The following is a 20,080-nucleotide window of genomic DNA, read 5'->3' on the forward strand; positions in this document are numbered from 1 at the left end:
GTTCAGTAGAGCATTCCGGGTCCTGATCAAGGCACAAGACTGCGGACCCTGTGGATCATCACTGCCGTCAATCATACAGGTGACTGAGTACATCAACCACCATATTTTTAACGGTGATACATACATCCTCATAGAAGAGCACGAAGCCCTATGCCGCAAAAGCGAGCGATTTACTTAGATCTCCATCCGAAGATATATAATACATCGACAATCAACGATTGCTTTTGTCCACGCAGTTTCGACGGAAAATCGGCCCAGATTAGCTCCCGAGCGTTCCGCGCAGCCAACCGTGCCCACGGAGTCCGGAGACAGGCCGTTGGAGACACTGACCCACGGGATAAGGATGCCCGAGAACAGACGAACTCTGTACTCACAAAAGGACCTGGTTGATGGGAGAATATTCCGCGATAGCTCGACAAACAGTGTTCAAGATATCCGCTCCTCAGCAAGGCACAGCGAAGCCAATAGGGGAACAGCGATCCGAGATTCGGGAGAGCTAATCATCAGAGAACTTCACAAGCGAAGCACAAAAAAAACTCATCGCAGAGCATCTCTGCGCCGGCCGCTCGAGACCCGTGATGGACGAAGTCGCCCTATTGAATGACCCCGATTCTAGTCGTCGGGTCGGCATCTCTCGTTTACTACGGAATCGAGGACGGATTCACGGATGTCTGAGGGATTCCGTGGGGATCGAAAACTCAGAAATCTCTTCCACGACGACTGTCCCTCGAGACCACAACCTCCCTCCAAGATCCGATGCCCGGCTCTTCGGAAATGTTCTTGTTATCTGACTTAGTTTCGGTTTCCGGAGAGCGACTTGAGCGGACTCCTAGGCTCTCGGTTCTGAGCCAAACCGGAAATTCTTTATGTCGCTCTATAACAATCATTATTCCCGCTGCGACGGGACTTCGGGCCCGCGTCTACGGCAGTCGACGATTCATTTCTCACCGCATATATTCTGCTTTCGGCAATTTCGGTATCTTCTCCTCGGAACCATGTGCAACGGGAAAAGCATCCCCAATGCGGCGATCCGTATCGCTGCCGCCATCCATTTCCGAAATCCGTTTCAGCGAGAGCGCTCTGTTAGGTTTTCAACAGGATGAGCATTCCCCGAGCTGCTGGCGTGGAGCCCTAAGGTGATCGTAGATCACTAAATGACTCAGCCACGAGTCTTCCATGAAGTTTCTCGGAGGCTCGCTCAGTGTCTGTGCACGAAGTGTCCGATCCTCTTCGGACTTTGCGGGTCTCCCCCGCATGTAAGACGAGTGAATCTCACCTACTTACATAAATTCTAAAACACAGACGGAAAACAGCCTGGATCGTTCGAATTTATTCCCGGAAATATTTTCCATGGTATTTCGCCTCTGAAGCTACCGGACACCTCCTTAACCCTCGAATCGGAGCTCGAGGGTTAAGGGTACGGAACAGACTCAGTCAGTCAAAACTTGAGCCGACTATCGTAGTTCGCACCGGGTGTCATGCCGCTCACTTCAGCGAGCAAAACGCTGCTCTTAGGAAAAGGCTGCAGGCGCTGCGACGCCCCCGAATCTCCCCGCGCTCCCCGGATGGTCATGGTCGTCACTCTCCTCCGCGTGCAACCGCGCCCTAAGTTGACTTAAGTTGCAAGCTCTCACGGCGGCGTCCCCAGCGCGCCAAGGGAGGTAAGCTTCTGTGCTTCCGCTTCTCTCTGAGCCCAAAAACAAAATGGCGACCGGGAGCTCCTCTTCTTGAGAGGGGACTACTTGCAGAGTAGTATCGAATGAACATGCGAGAGTGAAAATGAGAGAAGTGAAATTGTGACCACCTCAAATTCAGTGAGAATGTGAGTGTACACTAACATTGTGGAACATCGAGATTGCTGGGAGCGCGATGCCAGACGTCATGGAGCAATGGTGCTTTCGGGAATAAGAGAAACATCAATAACAACACAAGGCTACGATCTCTAAGCCCGGTGAGTGCTTTTCGAAGCCCCAGGATGACATTCTGCGTGGAGCTCTTATCCACTGACGCGTTCCATACCATTCGGCTCCGCATTTCAATTCGATCTGTCGCGGTTTTCGTTCTGTCGCTCATCTGAGAGGGATCGGAGAAGGCACTCCAAATTGTTTCGGCGAGCAAAAACTCTATTTGTCACGCAGAGATAGCCTGCTGTTTCGCGAGCCCAATTTTCACGGATCCGGGAATTTTCTGCCCCGCTCAAAAACAACCCCGAAAGACACCGATGCGGAGCTCCAGTGCAAGCCACGAGCCGGTCTTCGGTTCTCAGAAAACCCTACTGTGTCATCAACAGATCATTGACGCTCGGTTGGCGCTGGACTGCCATTGAAGCGCTGAATCTGTCTCTTTCTTGGTCAAGCGTCGCCGCATCGAATTCAAACCGACACGGGACAACCTGAGGAGCCGGAAGGGATATTCCAGTCACTTTTCGTACGAAGTGGGAATGACAGTCCAGTCGAATGGTTTTCTGTGCCTCGATTGTCTGGAGTTTCCGCATCAGTTGGCGGATGAAGGTGACCGGTCGCTGGAATATCAAAAACTTTGCTCGAATGTCTCTTCCGCCGACCTTAGCTCTATGTGTTTGGTTCCCGGTCAGAAAACTCTGCGGAGGTGTCGCCAATAGCTTTGGAAGCCGCGGGAACCCTCCCCCTTGGCTTGGAGAGCCTGCGGCAGCCATGACCAAGGCTTTCTAGCGGGTCTCGATCCCCTTCTGCCGTGCACTAGGGAGCAGTCCTTTTTGCTCTATCATACCCATGGGGTCAACGTGGGCATTAAGGAAGTAGGTTCTTACACTCAAGTTCCAAATAGAACTATCAGGCCGTGATGAACAAATCTCCCTCGAGAAGTCCCGTTGAATTTTTATTTTTGTCTTCGAGTCTCCTACTTGCCCTTCCTTCCGGCGCCCTGTTCATTCGAGCGCAAGAGTCGGACAGAACGTCTTCAGATGTCGTTCACCGAGGTGTCTTCTCGGCGAGGCATGCAGTCAGGAAAAGAGATGGGCGATCTCCGAACACATATTCGCTCCGCGATGTGCCGACTGCGTTCCGAATGGTGGAGGCCCGCGAAAATTGCCCCGAGCTGTCTCTTGAATATTTAGATGGTGCTTTGTTGTTCGAAGGACGAAGGAAACATTCGGTAGACAGGGGTCTCGATCTCGGAGGGCCAACATATTCGTCATTCCGTTATAGTTTGCTCGTGTTCCTTCACCGGAATAAGACCTCTTCGACGTCCTCTGCTGCACAAGAACCCCTGTAATCCACTCCGCTGCTCATCTAGTGGCTCGTCAAGAAGTGGACAGCCGTTGCGGAGTCGAGGGCTCGTCTCTAATTCTGACTCTCTAATAAGATGCCCCAGGGGTTGTCAATGATTCCACGCGGCTCTCCGAGTAAATTCATATTAGGTCGGTGTAATCGCGGGAAAGCGACATTTGTCCGGCAGTCGGCTCATCGCGAGAGAGGGAGGTCGAGGCTCACCTCCACCCGGGGTCCACCGGAGCGAGGAATCAACTACATATAAGTGAAGCAAGGAGTATTTTTTCTGCGCGGAGAAGATTACGCAACTCACTCTCTCCGTCGGCTCGTTTACTTCCCGCTTCTCTGTTATCTCGCTGAAGTTACGTGCCGAAAACCGTGAATGACTGATACCGCAGGGAGCGATTTTCCGTTAGACATAACATGTCTCGAGGCGTTCTTATTCTGATTATTTCGAAGCGACAACATTTTCCCCGGCGACGAAGCTTGACGCCGACGAACGGTATCCGATCCGGCGACCCTCGCTCTTGTTCCTCGGCCAGTGTATTCAGCTGATAAGCTCTCTTCCTGCGCTTCCTTCTCCTATCGGAGCTGAATCCTTCGTCGGTTGTCGTGTTTCGCTGAATGCAAGATCCAACAAACGTTCCACCTCACACCTCGAGGATCTGAGTGGTGATGCATGCACCGGAATCGATCGGAGTCATCATGACAGAAACTGTTTCGTGAATACGCTGCTTCTACCGGGTCAAGTCTTCGGATCGGCGGAGTGCGTTCTCCGAACATCCGGAGCTCCAGATTCGCGAAGTCCTAAGAATAAATGCCGTGTGGTTGTAGAGTGGATCGGGACAGCAAAAGTGATTGTCAACATGACGTGGATTCCTGCGGTCGCAGAATGCCGTTGGCGAGAAATCGAGGCACTACACAAAGTTCTGTGGTGGCTTGGAGCGTTCGGAGGTAAACCTAGTGACACGCTGTCGAGCGAAGATCGATGACAATGTCTCTGAACACATCCCGTAATCCGCGTATATTGTTTGGAGACTTCTGAGTGAGTGGCATCGATTACGATCTTGGAGACAGCGACGATCCTCCGAGAAGCAAGGAAATTTCTAGACCGATGCAAAAGGGAAAGTTTTTGATCTGATCATTTGTATGTTGATTGTTGGCTCAATCGGCTGTTGAGCTCTTAGCTTGAAGCGGTCTCCGTGCTATTCAGTTAAATTCAATCCAGGTCGAATTCGACACTTGCACTCACAGACCAAATATTTCCAGCTCAATGTGTAGGTATTCGTAAACCAGTCCTGTGTCCTGCGGCTTCCCGAAACGCGCGTAAACCCAGTGTCCGATGTGTGTGTGCCCGTACTGTTCAGAATGGTCACCGAGTAATTGTCGGCTATATTTGCATTCTCATTGTTTTCGGCTTCTTCGGAGCAGAAAAGGAGAGAAAACACAATGAAAAGCTTTAACATATTGGGTCAGCGTTGTACAGTCCGGGCGATCCACAATCGCCGTTCCGCTGGATAAAACTCGAGAAACTCAGTCGTCTGGTCAGGGATCCTTGTTCGGGGACGACGTGTTCGGCGAATCGGTCGTTCGACGCTCCATCACAGCATAATGGTCTCTTCGCGACTTTCCACCGTGGCTCCCGGTTTCCACCGTATTCTTTATAGAAGATGGTTGGGGAAGACAACAAGATCGAACATCGATGATGTGAAACCTGGAGGGATTCAACGAAATTTCGGGCCCTATACGATCCAAGCGGATAGATAGCTGATACCCTCTCTGAGCCTCCCTCCTATGTGTGAAACGGAGGTTTGAGAGGTCCCCCCCTCCCGAAGAGGATTTTGCTTCGGGAGAATTTTCAACGGGTCTTTCTCTCCGGCTCCCTGTGCCGTTGAGGCATGCAATAGAGTTCCGCGCTATGCGTCACAAGAAATCGACGGCGACGATCAAATCTCTGAATCGCTTACGTCAGAGCCGAGCTGGACGCGGCGAGCCCAATCGTGAGACCATCTTTAGTGACGAATGCGTGAAACGAACCGCTCGGGAGAGCGACGGTATGGAAGCGCTCGGCTCATTCTATTGGTCAGCACCGAGCCCCAGATGGAGAAGGCGACGACTCGTTCGCCAGGTGTTGGCGAGCGCTGACATTTTATTGGGGAGAAATTTGGAGGAGCTCCATAAGCTCTTTCAGGAGAGACGGAAAACACATTCGCGGGGAACATTTGTCCCTATGTCACCCATCGCGAGGGGATGATTCTCTGTCCCTCGCTGTATTCCCAATCGGTCAAGTAGAATATCTGCGTCGCCTGGAAAGCCAATCGCCAAATGAAACAGCGTGGCGCTAAGCTTTTGTCTGCGCGGATCCCGTCTTGGGTCGAGGCACGCGGCCGCACGCGAGCTCATGAGTATACTCAAGATCCGAGGCTCGGGTTCTACCGAGGTAGAAGCTGTTCTTCGCTAACGCAGCGGAAGGAGGTGTGCTGCGCACATGCTTAACATTACCTTTTTTTTTTTAATTGCAGAAAGTCGAATGGAGGGCCTTCAGGCGCGGGAGATACTCCCGTTGCTCCAGGAACGTTTCGCCATCCTCTCAGGTTCGTATTAGAATAGATTGTCGGAACACCTACTTTCTCTGCGTCCTCCAGGGGTCCGATTGCATTTTTCCCATTTTCATTCGTGCTTCTTGTATCCGCGCTCGAGAGCTGGTCAATCGAAGGATCATGGAGTCGAGCATCTTGATCGGGAAGCAGGCAAGCCGAACTCCTGCTCCCGATAAGGTTATTGAGCTCTCAAGATACACCCATGGGACTGATTCGGCATAAAAGAAAACCCCGTTTAGGCCTGGAGCCAAACATCGATCGAGGGCATATCTTGAGGATTACCTATCGGAAAAATCTCTAGCTGACGCTTGGGCTTAGAGGGGGAAATCTACCCCTGCATCCTTCGAGCTCCTCGACAAACGTCGATTGGGCTATCCATCGACGGGCAGCATCGCGACGTCCGCCGTCGTCGAGCATCGTGTCTGACCGGGAACTGCAGATATAACTTCGGCTAGCGACCTAGAGATGGGCTCTCCGCATTCCGGTTATATGGAAAAAATCGATCGAATCTAAAAGTCGTTCGCGAGTCGAGGAATAGTTATGTTTCTCGAGAAACGGCGCGACGTGTCAATGTCGCACATTCCTCCACCAAACAGAGCGAACGATTCGTTTGGGAAATCGGAGCACGAGTGCTCCAGCTTCTGGTACATACTGATGTCTGTTTTCTCCAGTATTATCATCGTACAAATAAGCGACAGACGAGCAGTAAGCGACCCGAGCCCGCTTCTAGCCGAGCAGAAACAGAAAGGCTGACTTCATCAATTTCTGGCTGTTGCGAAATAAGAGTTGTCCACGCCATACGACGATTTGAGGTTGCGCCTCTACATTGCTGCCCACGTCGAAGGCCGTCGCTTCTAACACATACAACCCCCAGACCTCCAACATCATTCCGAACCCGACTGATTTTTGGGATCGGGCTCCATGGGGTCCGTAATCGACTAAGTGCGCATCAGCCACCTCAAGAATGTCCTTCTAGACTCCAGAGTCTAGACTCTAGACCTTAGAAGGCTCCTCTGAGCTCCCGAGATGTTGGCACCCCCTCAGATTTCAAAGAGAGGTCCCAGAGCAATGCTCGGCCAGTCTCGGAGGATATGTGGTCCTTGCTCATAGCAAGCTCAACAATAACCTCCATTGGAGAAGTCATACCAAGATCGGACCACCGTGAGCATACTGTTCCCTGGGCGTGATTGTATCCGTTGATTGGGACGTTTCCGAACGTCGCCCTCGTGGGGGACGTGTGGCTCTACGGCTGCTTCGCGAATTCCGGCTTGGAGCGATGCGAGATCATCTACTGCTTGAGATCCCCGGAGTTCCATCGTCAGGGCTAATTTGCTGGAATAAGTCAGAAAGAAACCGCGGGATCGGCCGGGTCGGAGTCCAGGCTCCGCTGCGGGTAGCTGTGGTTTATTTGAGGTACGTGCAGGTTCAGGCTAAATATAGTTCCCACCTAAGACTGCGGCGAGTGAAAGAAAGATGGAGTTCGAACAGGGGATTTTTCGTTCCATCCGTGGACGGAATTCGTCTAGACCCGCGGCGCTCAACCGATTATCAGGCAGCCACCAAGATGCCGTCCCCTCGATCATTTCGACCATGGACGATAGAGTTCGGGAATCAATGAAGGAGGGGGGCGGCTTCAATCAATAAAGATGTATTGGAGCGGGAAACACTTTGAAAATGAGTTTCTTTCGTATTGCAGGAGGTCGCGATCGCCATGGAGGCCCCATCGTCACCTTCCAGTCGGGGAGCAAACTCGAACGATTCAGTCCAGAAGACATCACCAAAGTACTTGTGTACTTCTCTGGAATTCCCAGGTTCGGATGCCACCACGGAGACGTCCGAGTTAATTTATGTTAAGTCATCGATTAGCTACCGACCATCATCGAATAACGCTCCCGAATCTCATTCACAGCGAGGAGTCGCGAGTTTGCGGCTTCACTATAATCGTAGACATGCGAGGCCAGCAGACGTGGGCAGGAGTGAAGCCTGTTCTCAAGGTGTTGCAAGAGTCTTTCCCAGCGAAGGTGCGCACGGTGTACATCCTCAAACCAGACAATTTCTGGCAAAAGCAAAAAGCATCTCTCGGTAGCTCGAAATACGCTTTTGAGGTGAGTGTTCTGCTCCGCGGTCCGCTGAACAAAGCGGGGAAGCTCCCCGTATTCATAGTCGCTCCGGCGCGTCTTCTTGCACATACTATCCAGTCAGCTTCGACATCGATTCGCTGACGTCAGTGCTCTCTGCCATGCGAGTAATGAGGACCTCTCGCGGAGGGGAAAATCACAGAAACGAAGTGCGATTTAGCTGAGAGCGGCGATTTTGTACTGACCCGGATCGGGCTCCTTTGTTCTGGAATTTCCAATCAAGCAATTCGTGATATAAAGGAATTCAGCTGTAAAGTGCATTGATTCGGATTACTTGTGCCTGAAAAAGATTCTCCTCTGCACGGAAATTCCCGAGGGCGAGGAATCTGCTCGAATATTCTGATTTACCGGATCGGGAGCGGAGGAAAAAAAATATTCCCCTCGGATGTTTTTCGAAGCGCCCCCTTTTCCCGATTGTGTGTACAAACAAAATTGCAAGGGTTTGAGCAATACTTGTGAGGATTCGTCAATATTTCTGGCGGCGGCCTCCCGTCGTCTACGACGGAAATGCGTCCAGCCGTGCATCTTCAAGAGTAAATCCCACCGTGCTCCGCTAGGCGGACTTGGGTGTGATGCGTTGCGCCTCGTCTCTCGCGCTATCTTGTTTTCCTCCCTCTTCCAAGCCGAGTCTACCGTTCGGTAACCCCGTTTCCGTCTTATCTCGTGTCGTAAAATCACTCCCTCATAAACTCCCGGTGCAAGCTATCAGAATCGCACAGCCGGCGCCTCGAACGACATCATCCTCAGTGGGGAGCCACAAAATCTCAGCGAACAAAATTAATATCGATCGGTCGGGTACCGACGGGACGGGGAGACGGAGACATCCTATAGGGAGCTCCACGGAATTTCATCGAGATACTTGATTATCGGAAAAGTCGTTCCGGTGTCGACATAAGCCGGGACAGAATAGCCTGTGTTGACGATGCTGTTCGCGGTATTGGTCCACGGACTCCATTGCGTACGATTATTTGCGAATAGCATTGTGAAATGAGCCCGAGATCTGGCAAGGGTCTCCGATCGAGAACGACTCCCCTAGTGTTTCCTTCCTTCCGTAGACGATGATGATCTCCGCCGAATACTTGCCTCGTATCATAGACCATTCGCAATTGACGCCCGACCTAGGAGGAGTACTTTCCTACGACAATATCCAATGGTGCGAACTCCGGATGGCGCTCGAAGGCTTCCTATGGAAAATGCAAGACATTCTGACACGACTCGAAAGCTGGAAGCAGGAACTCGTCAAGAAAAATTTCGCCGGTGAGCTCGCGTACTGATTTGCGGATTTCCAGCCTTCCTGGAATATCTGGAGGACGAAAAGTCGCTCTGTCGCTCACACCGTTTTTCCGTCCCTCAGACGATGTCGAACGCGCCAAACAGTTGATGGACGAACACATGACGGCGAAAAAGAAAATTCTTCAAGTTCCTGTCGAAGAGGTCAGACACGAAGGCAAACAGGTGATATGTTCGCTAGGCGATACGAACCCAGATCTCGCGCAAATGGGTCCGCAGATAACTCGAATGCTCGAGACAGTCCGAGTTACACAACAGCAGATACTTCAGTTGTGGCATGTTAGAAAGGTGGGTGCCGGTCTGGTTCGAGTGGTGCGAATCGACTTCGACTTCTACTTTCCGAGGAATCAGGGGAGCACTGGGTTTTTAAGCTGGACGATAACTCAATCGATTCCCGCAGGTGCAACTCGAACAGTGTTTACAACTCTTGGTGTACCAAGCCGACGCACAGAAAATGCTTGATTGGATAGGTCATAATCGTGATTTGTTCCTCGTGGGTTACATGGACATCGGACATTCTATACAAGATGCCGAAGCCTTGCAGGAAGAACATCAACATTTCACCGTGTCCTCGAGGGTGAGTTCCCACGATGATCCTGATTCCTAACCCACCTATATAGGCTTTCCCATCGGGGGAGGACGCGATCCTTTGGTTTCGTATATATCGAATATTGATCGGATCACGACAGCTTTTCTCGATCCGATGACCTCGAAGCCCCGATTTGGGGCGTTGCAACGATGGATGGGCCTACAGGTGTCCGTCCCCTGATTGATTTGTCGCTTGTTTTGATCCTCGGCCTGGATATGTACTTGTGAAGCTTTTCAATGGTGTCGGTCAAACACCGCCGGACCTCCCCGGAAATCCTCGAAGTCCATCGGGGCCTTCTCCACCGTCAGGTTGTCCTTTCCGAGAGTCGACAATGGGTTTCTCGATGACCGTTCTTCCCCTTTTGAGGAAAATCGGAGCAGCGAGAGGACATGCAGGAATTCCCCAAACCGAACTCAATGCTCTGACATCTCCGCATCCGGTCCTCGAATCCGTTCGGAATAGGGGCATACTTTCAATGCTTTATTAAAACTGGTCTATTCTGACTTTCAGAACGTTTACGAAAACATTCATCGGGTTATCGTCTCTGGTAACCGGCTTATAGAGTCCGGACATTACGCGACAGGACCAGTCCAGCAGGTCGCGTCAATGCTGGACCGAGCTTGGAAAGAGTTCGCGTCCTGGCTTGAGCAGCGGACTGCTGTACTCGCATTGAGCGTCGTGTTCCACCAAAAGGCCCAGGCGTAAGTTAATTCTCAGCGAGAAGCTGAGTTTCCGATCACTTCCCGGGCGCGATGTGATGACGATCTTCGAGACCACGCTTGTTTCCGGTCACACCTCGAGATTGTTTGCCTCGTTCCCTCGACCTCGAGGAAAGAATTCTCAGCAGGGTTCTCGTTGCAGATATTTGACAAATGTTCCGATATGGAAAGCGGCCAACGGCGTTCAGCAGATTCCACGGGAAGTGGCGGAGCTCGAACGACAAATTCATGAGCATCAAGATGTCTTTGATTCCATGTGCCAAAGCTATACCGAAGTTCACTCGGCTTCGAAAAGACTGCTTTATCAGCTAAACCATTTAGTGCAAGTCTGCCACCCGCCAGACAGCTCCGGTAAGACAGCTTTCGAAAACAATTGATGGGGAAACATCCGGCAGTACTGAGTGAGAAAACCACGCGCCGGTTCGAAAGTAGTGACGTCACTCATCGATATTCCCCTGATGAAATTCTCCGAGAAGCTTGGAGGCAGCAGGACGAGCGACTCAGACGTCGTTCACATTGCAGAGAACTCGAAGGAGGGCGGCAAAGGTAAAGCCGATTACACAGAGGGCGCCAAACACGTTCTCAGCGTAATCCACGAGATCCTCGCCCAGCACCGTCAGCTGGAGAGCGCTTGGCACTCGAAAAAGCTCAAACTGCACCAAAGACTGGCCCTACGGCTGTTCCAGGAGGACGTCCGGCAGGTCCTGGACTGGCTCGAGAAACACGGTGAGGTGTTCCTCAGGAAGAACCCAGGTACCGGCCGGAACCTCGCTCGCGCCAGAGCTCTTCAGAAGTCCCATGAACACTTTGAGAATGTGGCGCAGGTGGGTCAAAATCTTCGATTACGCTTTCCTGCCGTTGCCGTCGCTCGGAGCAGAATCGAGGACCCTCAAGCATTCCCGGGTCCGAGTCAGAACTCGTCATGATTCCGCTTTGAATTGTTTCAGAATACGTACACGAACGCAGAGAAGCTGCTGTCGGCAGCGGAGGAGTTGGCTCAGACAGGCGAATGCAACGAAACCGAAATCTACTCTGTAGCGAGAGAACTGCAACAACAAATCGAGTCATTCGCGCAACGCGTGGAGCAGCGGCGGCACCTGCTGCAACTCGCCGTAATTTTCTTCACGCACGACAAGGAGCTTCAGGGGTGGTTTGAAGAACTGAGGCCGGACCTCGAGAGCGACAAGGTTGCCGATACGGTCGAAGCCGCCGAGGCGCTCCTGGCCCAGTTCACCCAGCACCGGGACACTACCCTCGAAGCCGTGCACTCCACGATAGGTCAGTAGGTACCGGCTTTGCCACATGGGGTGCCTCGATTTATGTTTGAGTCCAGTTCCGCATATCCTTCTGGTCAAAGCGAATTATTATTCCCCTCCCGATTCTCTGGAGCCGAATGGAAATTCTCAATTGCGACTGATTTCCACAGAGGAAGGCGAAGCCCTCGTCGAGGAGCTGCGGAACCTCGGAATGACATCGGAAAATGACTCTACGGGATCGTTCACGGCAGCCGAAACGACCCTGGAAAAGTTGCAGAGAACCAGAGCTGAAATGGAGGAATTGTGGGCGGCTCGCAAGCTCAAGTTGGACGTCTGTCTACAGTTGAGGTGAGTCAAAGGCTCATCGACTCATCGAGAGAATTTTTTTTTAACGTTTTCTCCTCTCTAAAGAAAAAAAAATCGATCTCTGCGCAGGTTATTCGAAAGGGATGCGTCTCACCTGACATCTCAAATGGAAGTGTGGTCTGAAGATCTCAAACACGCCGAGACCAGTAGTGTTCTAGAGAGAGCTGAGCAGCTGTCGCAGATGCACGCGGACAGCGTGCAGCATATAACGCAAACTACCTATCAGGTGATTCAGCGGGGCCAGGAATTGTCCGCCCTACTTGAATCTTCGGGTGTCGTAGTTGCGGCCGATACCCAGTCTGATGCTCGACAGCGATTGCAGTCGCTCCTGTCTTTCCTGCACGAGCGTAGAATGGGACTCGAAGACGTGGCTGAGAATCGCAAGTCCCGTCTAGAGATGGCTGTTCAAGTAGCCGCATTAGAGCGGGATTCCCAGCAGGTGCTCACCTGGATCCACCAGGGGGAATCGATGTTAGTTGCCACGTTCCAGATACCGACGTCGCTGAAAGAGGCCGAGCAGCTCGCCAGTCAGCACGAGCAGTTCACGCACGCTATCGAGAACACCCACGCCAGCGCCGTACACATCGGGCAGCGGGCGGAACAGCTGCTCAAGGCCGCCAGTCAGGCCGGAGCGGGTCCGGACCCCCAGGCCGACAAGGTGCAAGCGATCGCCGAGAAGGTCGACGCGAGATGGCATGCGATGATGGGTCACGCCGAGGACCGTCATCGCATGGTGAACGCGTCGCACCGCTTCTTCAAGACGGCCGAACACGTTTGTTCGGTGTTGGATACGCTGGAGAGAGAGTACAAGCGGGACGAGGATTTCTGCTTGGGAGCGAAGGACGCGTCTCAGGATAAAGATATCTATCTCTGTCACCTCCTCGCCAAGCACCAGGAAAGAAAAGAAAACTTTCTCAAGGCCTGCACCATGGCTCGCCGAAACGCCGAAACTTTCCTAAAGTACGCCGCCAGATGCCAACAGTACTATGGACACATGGCGAACTCTCCAACTCCCGAGACAAAAGTCAAGGCTCTGATGGATCAATTGATGAAGCAAGAGAACAATGTCTTGGAGCACTGGGGTGCTCGGAAGAAGAAAATAGAGCAATGCCATCAATTTTGTAAATTCGAAAGGAGCTCCATCCAGGCCATCAGCTGGATACAGGAAACCGGCGAAGAGTATCTCAACTCGCGCAAGGGCTCCACAGATTTCGAGAAGCTCCTACAAGGTTTGTACAGCGGTTGTCTCGGTAGAAGCAAACAGAAGGACTAGAATTGTCCTACCGTAATTTCAATAACCGTTTTATCGTTTACGTGACTTCTGAAAAAATCGGATGGTCTACGCCCACAGAACACAACGAGTTCACGAAGAACGCTCGCGGAACTGAGGAAAACGTCCGCAAGCTACTTCATCTTGCCGACAACTTGGTCGAGAGAGGTCATCCCCACGCGAGCTCCATCAAACACTGGGTCAATGCCGTCGATCATCGCTACAAGGACTTCTCGACGCGCATGACCAAGTACAAGTGAGTCTTGCCGCGGACTACAAGGCAGAGCTCCGATTCTCGAAGTTTCGAGTTCTCCGCTAAAGCTAGCATCGCTTGCCTGTCCATTGTCGAAGAAAAAATCGCTGACGGATCGATCACCCTGTCGTTGCAGAGAAAACATCAAATCCGCTTTGGGAACACCGGAAGACGGCGAATCTAACAAGACCGGGCTTTCATTGGATTCACGGAACTCCGACTCAAGCTTGGATTCGAAGCTTTCCCAGCCGGAACCCGTCACGAAAGAACTCACCGAAGAAAAGCGGAAAAGTGCGCGACGGAAAGAGTTCATCATGGCGGAGCTATTGCAGACGGAGAGAGCCTACGTGCAGGACCTGAAAGCCTGCATCGACACCTTCCTCAAGGTAGGGCATTCCGATCTGTTCCCCGAAGAATGGACGAGCAGACGCCAACAATAGGAATTTTCCGAATCCAGTCGAGTCCGGACTGGGGTCCAGGCTCGAACTCGAGTGCGTGATTCGAGCATCCCTCGTCTCCTTGCGGTGGAAGCCGGAACGAGGGGGAGAATTCTCATTCTGCGCGTATATTCTCGAAAATTCCGATGTCTCGAGTTCAACCGAGTCTGAGAAAGTGTCAGCGAAGTGCAAGCGTTTGAGCTAATTCGAGCTGCGCTTCGATTTTTCAGGAAACACGCGAACCAAATCCCTCAAAGCCTGAAGTCTTGAAGGGCAAGGAAGCCATTCTATTCGGAAACATCGAAGAGATCTGGGAATTCCACAACACAACATTCCTGAGAGAGTTGGAGAAATACGAGACGATACCGGAAGATGTGGGACATTGTTTTGTGACTTGGGCAGCGAAATTCGACATCTACGTGAAGTACTGTAAAAACAAACCGGATTCGAACCAGATACTTATCCATTGCCCAGCCGGTTTCTTCGAAGAAGTTCAAAAACGGTAAGCGTCGATGATAGAGTCGACCTCTGGCGCGGAAGCAGACGCTGGAGAAGCCAGCCGTCAAATTCCGCTGGAGGTCTGAGGACATCATTCAGCCCGAGGATTCGACGTATCTACATGAGCAGCCGATGAGATTTTTTCTTTCCTGCGTTTCCAGACATTCGATACCCCACCCGCTCCAAGCGTATCTCATCAAGCCGGTTCAGAGGATCACCAAATATCAATTACTCCTCAAAGATCTGCTCTCTTGCTGCGAAAGTGACGAACAAGGTGAAATAAAGGACGGCCTTGAGGTCATGCTCAGTGTCCCACGGAAAGCAAACGACGCGATGCATTTATCCCTACTCGAAGGCTGCGACGTGAGTTGAAATCAATCGTGATCGTTCAAGTCATCGATTCAGGTCCCAGATCAAGAACTCATCCCTCTATTCCCCTTTTCAGCTGAGCTTCGATCAACTCGGAGACGTTATCCTCCAGGACGGCTTCGTGGTTTTCGATCACCGAGCCCTAATACGCAAGGGTCGTGAGCGGCACGTGTTCCTATTCGAATTGTATCTGCTTTTCGCCAAAGAAATCAAGGACGGCCAAAATAAGGTTCGCTATCAATACAAGAGCAAACTGATGACATCCGAGATCGGTATCTCCGAGCACATCGAGGGAGGAGACGAGAACAAGTTCGCCGTATGGAGTGGACCGCAGGTCAACGAGAACCGAATCATTCTCAAAGCGTCTTCGTTGGAAGTGAAACAACAATGGGTGAAAAAATTACGTCAAGTCATCCAGGAGACTTGCTTCAACTCTGCCATCTTCAATCCGCACACGGCGAGACTCGTGGCGGCGGCGACTGCGACAGCCACCGCGGCATCGTCGAGACCGAGGTTCCATCCCCATCGGTCGAGCAGGTGGGAATCTTCAAACGAATCGAAAGCGCACCTCGTCCTCCTGTGGAGGGATGGAGAACTGCTCTACGAAGGAGCGCCGAACATTTGCAGGGACATGGAGACGGAGAGCACGAACTCATCGACACCTTCATCGAACCTCACCCACCTAGACACCGGAATTCATCGCGAAGAGACGGGCAGCATCAACTCTTTCGGCTCTGAGAACACGAATACCGACTCCGAGAAGGTGAGTTTTTCTAGCCTGCTTGGTGTTAGCCTTAGTCTCCCGATCCACAGGAATTTCCAGCATCAGCGGCCGCGTATTGAAATAAAAAAGGACGCTTTCGAATTACGCCGCGTTTTATTAACCGGCGCATGCGCTGATGGTTCCCGACGGATTTGATGGCGCGGCTCGCTGGTAGTTCTTCGCCTTCGGCTCACCACTCGGACGGCTTCACGGACAGCTGCTGCGCCGACGGCGACTCCGTGAAACAGCTGATCCAGAGTCTCAGCTGATGGCTCGGAGCGGTTTGGCTCGAAAGCTTGTTATAGAACGACGGCGCCAAAGCTCGGGGAAACCTGGTGGGAGTTCTCTGGATCGGCGTTTATTGGAATTCGAGAAATTTATTCGTGAAGCGGAGAGCTGTCCGGAAACCTTCCCGCGTCCTTCAGCGTGCGTTTAAATACGCGAACGCTATCACGTTGTGTCACTGGTGGTCCGTCCTCTATAGCCAATCACCGTGTACGGCAGCAGATTTATATATTCAGTATAAATAGCGTAAGAGCCAGTTCGTTGTGTACGTTCGAAGGAACCTACGACCCCATAGAGATCTTGTTGACCACCATTTTTTTCTTCATGAGCTCGGTCCCTTTTGCCTGATCCCTGTATCCCCATAGAATCTACCGGATCCTGAATCTCGAAGATTGCTCCGAGATCTCGCCTTCGAGCTCGCATCGGAGGAAAACGGTTCTGATACGACTAGCGATAGACCGCAGGGATTCAAGCAAGGACTGAAAGCCTCAGACACGAGCGTCCTCCTGAAAGTCGAGAATTATTGTTTATGGAAGGCCGAGAATGATGATGGCGACCAGACGGTCACATTATTTTGCACTGATTCAGGTCGAACCCCTCTCGTTCATTTTCGATCTCTCGCAGAACGATCCATCATGATCCCCAACGTGAAGTCCGCGGTCGATTTCTTCCATACGATCGGGGAGATGAATTCTCAACCTGTCGGCTGGGTTCTGGCCACAGAAGCTAATCCGACAGAATGGAAAAGAGGAACCACACCCGACCGAGGTGTCATTCCTAATTCTCGAGATCTGTTGGCGCTGCGCGTCGAACGACGACGACCGACGGGTGCAGCAGGGAATCCAGAGCAGGCGATAGAATCCAGGAACGCCCAAACTCTCTCATAGTTCAGGGGTTGTGTACATTGTGTCATTGTGTCATCGGCAAACAATGGACTCTCTCCTCCGTAGACTCGTCAAAGCGATGATGAGCTCCTCGTGGGATTTGCTGATTGCCTCCAAGCCGGAAAGAGACTTCTCCCCGGTGAATGGATGACAATTATGGCTCGGCGAGGACGTTTTTGTGGCGAGTGGCGCCTAATATTCTTCCTGCTGCGACCTGGATACCGACTCGTTGTCCGTCCGTTCGGTCGGTCGCCTGTCCGTCCGTCAGCGAGCTCGCCCGCTCGATGTCCTGCGAGCCTACTGTTCTCCCGCAAACTTCACAGCCGCCCAATTTTATCTCTGTCGCTCGAGCCGTTTGCACCTGCCTAAGAACTGAGCTAGCTCCGGAGCCCTTTCCGACCGAAGTCGTCCCTCTCCCAAGGTCCTCGAGCCCTAGCCTGGCCACTGCGATTTGGGCCAGTGGCGGGCAAGCCTCGGTGAAATACCTGCTAGATAGCGACGAGTTTGTGCCGAGTGGGATTCGCTTCGTCCGGGCCGAGGGTGCCTCGATCGACGTTGTGCAGCGTGAATTGCTCGGTGTTCCTCGTCCTGGAGCGTGTCCCATTCATCGATCAACCCGCTTCGCAACTCCGATCGGTTCTCGGAGGGCTCGGGAATTTGTTCTCTTTGCGATTGGATTTCTTCAACGAGACATAAAACAGTGCCTTGGTCGACGATATTTCGACAGGAGCGTCCGTGTTTTAGTGATGAGTGAAAGACTTTGAGAAGATGTCGATCAAGGAGCGAATGGCACCGAGGAATTGGTTTCGAAGTTTAAGTTACTCCGGCCTGAGTTCTGATCGGAGTACACGGGGAGAAGTTGCTTCGGACTCGAGCTCCAGCGTCGTTCTCAAAGGCGTCCACAAATTCCACTCGCTTCAGGTCAGCTCTTGACGGGTTTTTACCTAGATTAGGTTTCCGGATTGCTTTTGTTGGAAGGAGCGAGGGTCTTCTCGCCCGCGGTCAGAGGGAATCCCTTGCAGCCTGGCTGCTCTCCGTCTGTGAATTTTTTCTTCTTCTATGTTCTTGCCGGTGAACATCCCAGAGATTCCGTCGCCTGTGGGCACTGGGGGCCATCGAGTTTCAGTCGAGCACGAGCGCGCTTCCTTCTAGTATTCGAGCGAGATAATCGACCTTGCGCGAAAGTCGCACAGAAAAAGAGACTCGCCAGTGATTTTGTAAGTTCGTCATGTCTAACACAGGAACTTGTGTCATATCCCGCCCTTTGTGAGTCCGCAGCGGCGCTGGCGGTGTTGGCTGTCGGCGGCTCGGCGGTGGCGGTCGGCTTCGTGTTAACATAAATAAATACGAGACCGAGAAGCCTTTGAATGATTAGGTGCGGTAGCAAGCCTCCCGCTGCTAACGATATTCTCATGAGGGCGGACTGCACTTGTTCTACGTCGACTTTGACGACGACAACAAGACCGACAACAGCGGTCGGCGAGAAAAACGTCGGAGTCGACAAGGCTTCTCACATGGTTTTCCCCAGCCGGCCGCTCGAGTTCCCTGTCTGAACTCTCTTGTTTTCCTTGTTCGCTGCGTCGACACTACCCGTTTTAACTGACTGTATGAGTTGCGCCCCTCCGGTTCTCGGTTCGATTGTGATTGGATCCGAATGTGAGGCCGAAAGGTTCTCTCGATTGTACGCAGTGTTCCGTTGAATCCGTCTCCGTTGCCTAATATTAGGATTAGGACTCTGTCCCGACCCCTGTCTAGAACTCGCAACGTCCGCCCGTCCGGCGGTTTGGCCGGTTCTCGCTCGGGTCACGCGGCATCGCGTGATCCCCTCCAAGAGCTCCGACCACCGACCTAATCGCCGTAATACGGAAGCTGCCGAGGTCACAACGAGGGGTAGACGTCAACTTTGCGTCGTTCGAGAATAATCCGCGCGAGGCGGAGGGGAACCTCTTCATTGGGCCACGAGCCTCATTTCGCGCGACTTCCACCTGGAAAATTCTTTATGATCCGGTACTGCGGCAGTTTCTCTCGGATATCGAAAGTCAACGGAATGTCCGTCGACCGGACCTCCTGAGTTTCGCATTCCGTGCTGGGATGCGTTCTGCATGCGCTTGCATACATCGTTCTGAGTGGATTTTGTTCAGGCAGAACAGACAGGATCCAGCGCTGCAGGAAACCGCGACTTGATCGCCTGGCAGATCGATAGGCCCAAATATAGGCGATGGAGCAGACGGATGGACTTTTCTGAGAGGAGCCGTGCAACCCGACAGCCGGGCTGAGCTCGAAAGAGCGCTCGATCCTCGGTGCAGCTCGATGCTCAATGGACCGCGACGCTGTATTCCCTCAGATGGGTTTCTAGGGAAAAATCGAACTATCGTGATCACTCGTACACGATCGAGGAATCCGCCGCGCCGTAGCTCGCCACAGACCTTAATTCCGGAACGTGCGCAGACTGGCCATAACATGCTCGGAACCTGTTGGCACACAAGTGAAATGGTCACGCGAATTTCTCCGCGTGCGGCATTCCTGCGGAGTTTACCAATAACGGAGACTCAAGCGGTGGAGCCTCGGGCTTCGGCTGCGATTGGAGGCGATGAATCTGAGAAAACCACTCCCAGTTCGTGCCATCGGGAATTAGCCAGAAGTTAGCTCAGTGATTCTGATGAGACTGCCAAACGAGCTCTAATTTTAGAAGTTGCTAGCCGTCTAAGTCTAAGACATTGGTCAAAGCCCCGAGACCGCGAGCGTCACGTGCTCGGCGTGCCATAGCTTCCAGATGAGAGGGACGCTTTGGCTGATTGCGGCGCAGCCTTGAGTCGAGCCTCAATGATTCGGCTACTGACAGAATAGCGTGTGCTTAGTGCATTCATAACGACGGCAGCGACATCAATAAGGACAACGTCAACAACAACAAAGACCCAGTATATATGTATGTATATGGCGCATCGCAGTCATTCGGTTGTTCCTTCCTCTATGATGGGACGGGAGACCCGCTCGTTGATATATCGTCTGACCGTATATCGGATGTCTCTGTCCGGGGGCCTTCCTCTTTCGGAGCCAGGAATTTCACTGAAATCTCGATCTCGGCCGACAACGAGAACAGAAACTTCGTTACGAT

General features: G+C 52.3%; 1 protein-coding gene across 1 annotated transcript in view; it reads left to right on the forward strand.

Annotated features, from left to right (window-relative positions):
• Positions 1 to 4,114: 4,114 nt before the first annotated feature.
• trio (trio Rho guanine nucleotide exchange factor) overlaps positions 4,115 to 20,080 on the forward strand; it is a 31,184-nt gene continuing 15,218 nt past the window's right edge. The window contains exons 1-19 of the mRNA XM_018641077.2: positions 4,115 to 4,202; positions 5,771 to 5,842; positions 7,545 to 7,659; positions 7,758 to 7,953; positions 9,042 to 9,243; positions 9,341 to 9,564; positions 9,677 to 9,853; positions 10,376 to 10,566; positions 10,727 to 10,935; positions 11,107 to 11,408; positions 11,532 to 11,862; positions 12,011 to 12,188; positions 12,276 to 13,435; positions 13,558 to 13,732; positions 13,866 to 14,115; positions 14,397 to 14,668; positions 14,826 to 15,027; positions 15,110 to 15,570; positions 15,661 to 15,796. Coding sequence (XP_018496593.2) covers positions 4,115 to 4,202; positions 5,771 to 5,842; positions 7,545 to 7,659; positions 7,758 to 7,953; positions 9,042 to 9,243; positions 9,341 to 9,564; positions 9,677 to 9,853; positions 10,376 to 10,566; positions 10,727 to 10,935; positions 11,107 to 11,408; positions 11,532 to 11,862; positions 12,011 to 12,188; positions 12,276 to 13,435; positions 13,558 to 13,732; positions 13,866 to 14,115; positions 14,397 to 14,668; positions 14,826 to 15,027; positions 15,110 to 15,570; positions 15,661 to 15,796 — 4,941 coding nt within the window. The remainder of the gene's footprint in view (positions 4,203 to 5,770; positions 5,843 to 7,544; positions 7,660 to 7,757; positions 7,954 to 9,041; positions 9,244 to 9,340; positions 9,565 to 9,676; positions 9,854 to 10,375; positions 10,567 to 10,726; positions 10,936 to 11,106; positions 11,409 to 11,531; positions 11,863 to 12,010; positions 12,189 to 12,275; positions 13,436 to 13,557; positions 13,733 to 13,865; positions 14,116 to 14,396; positions 14,669 to 14,825; positions 15,028 to 15,109; positions 15,571 to 15,660; positions 15,797 to 20,080) is intronic.

This window comes from Galendromus occidentalis, unplaced genomic scaffold, assembly GCF_000255335.2.
Source record: "Galendromus occidentalis unplaced genomic scaffold, Mocc_1.1 scf7180000077523, whole genome shotgun sequence".
NCBI lineage: Eukaryota > Metazoa > Arthropoda > Arachnida > Mesostigmata > Phytoseiidae > Galendromus > Galendromus occidentalis.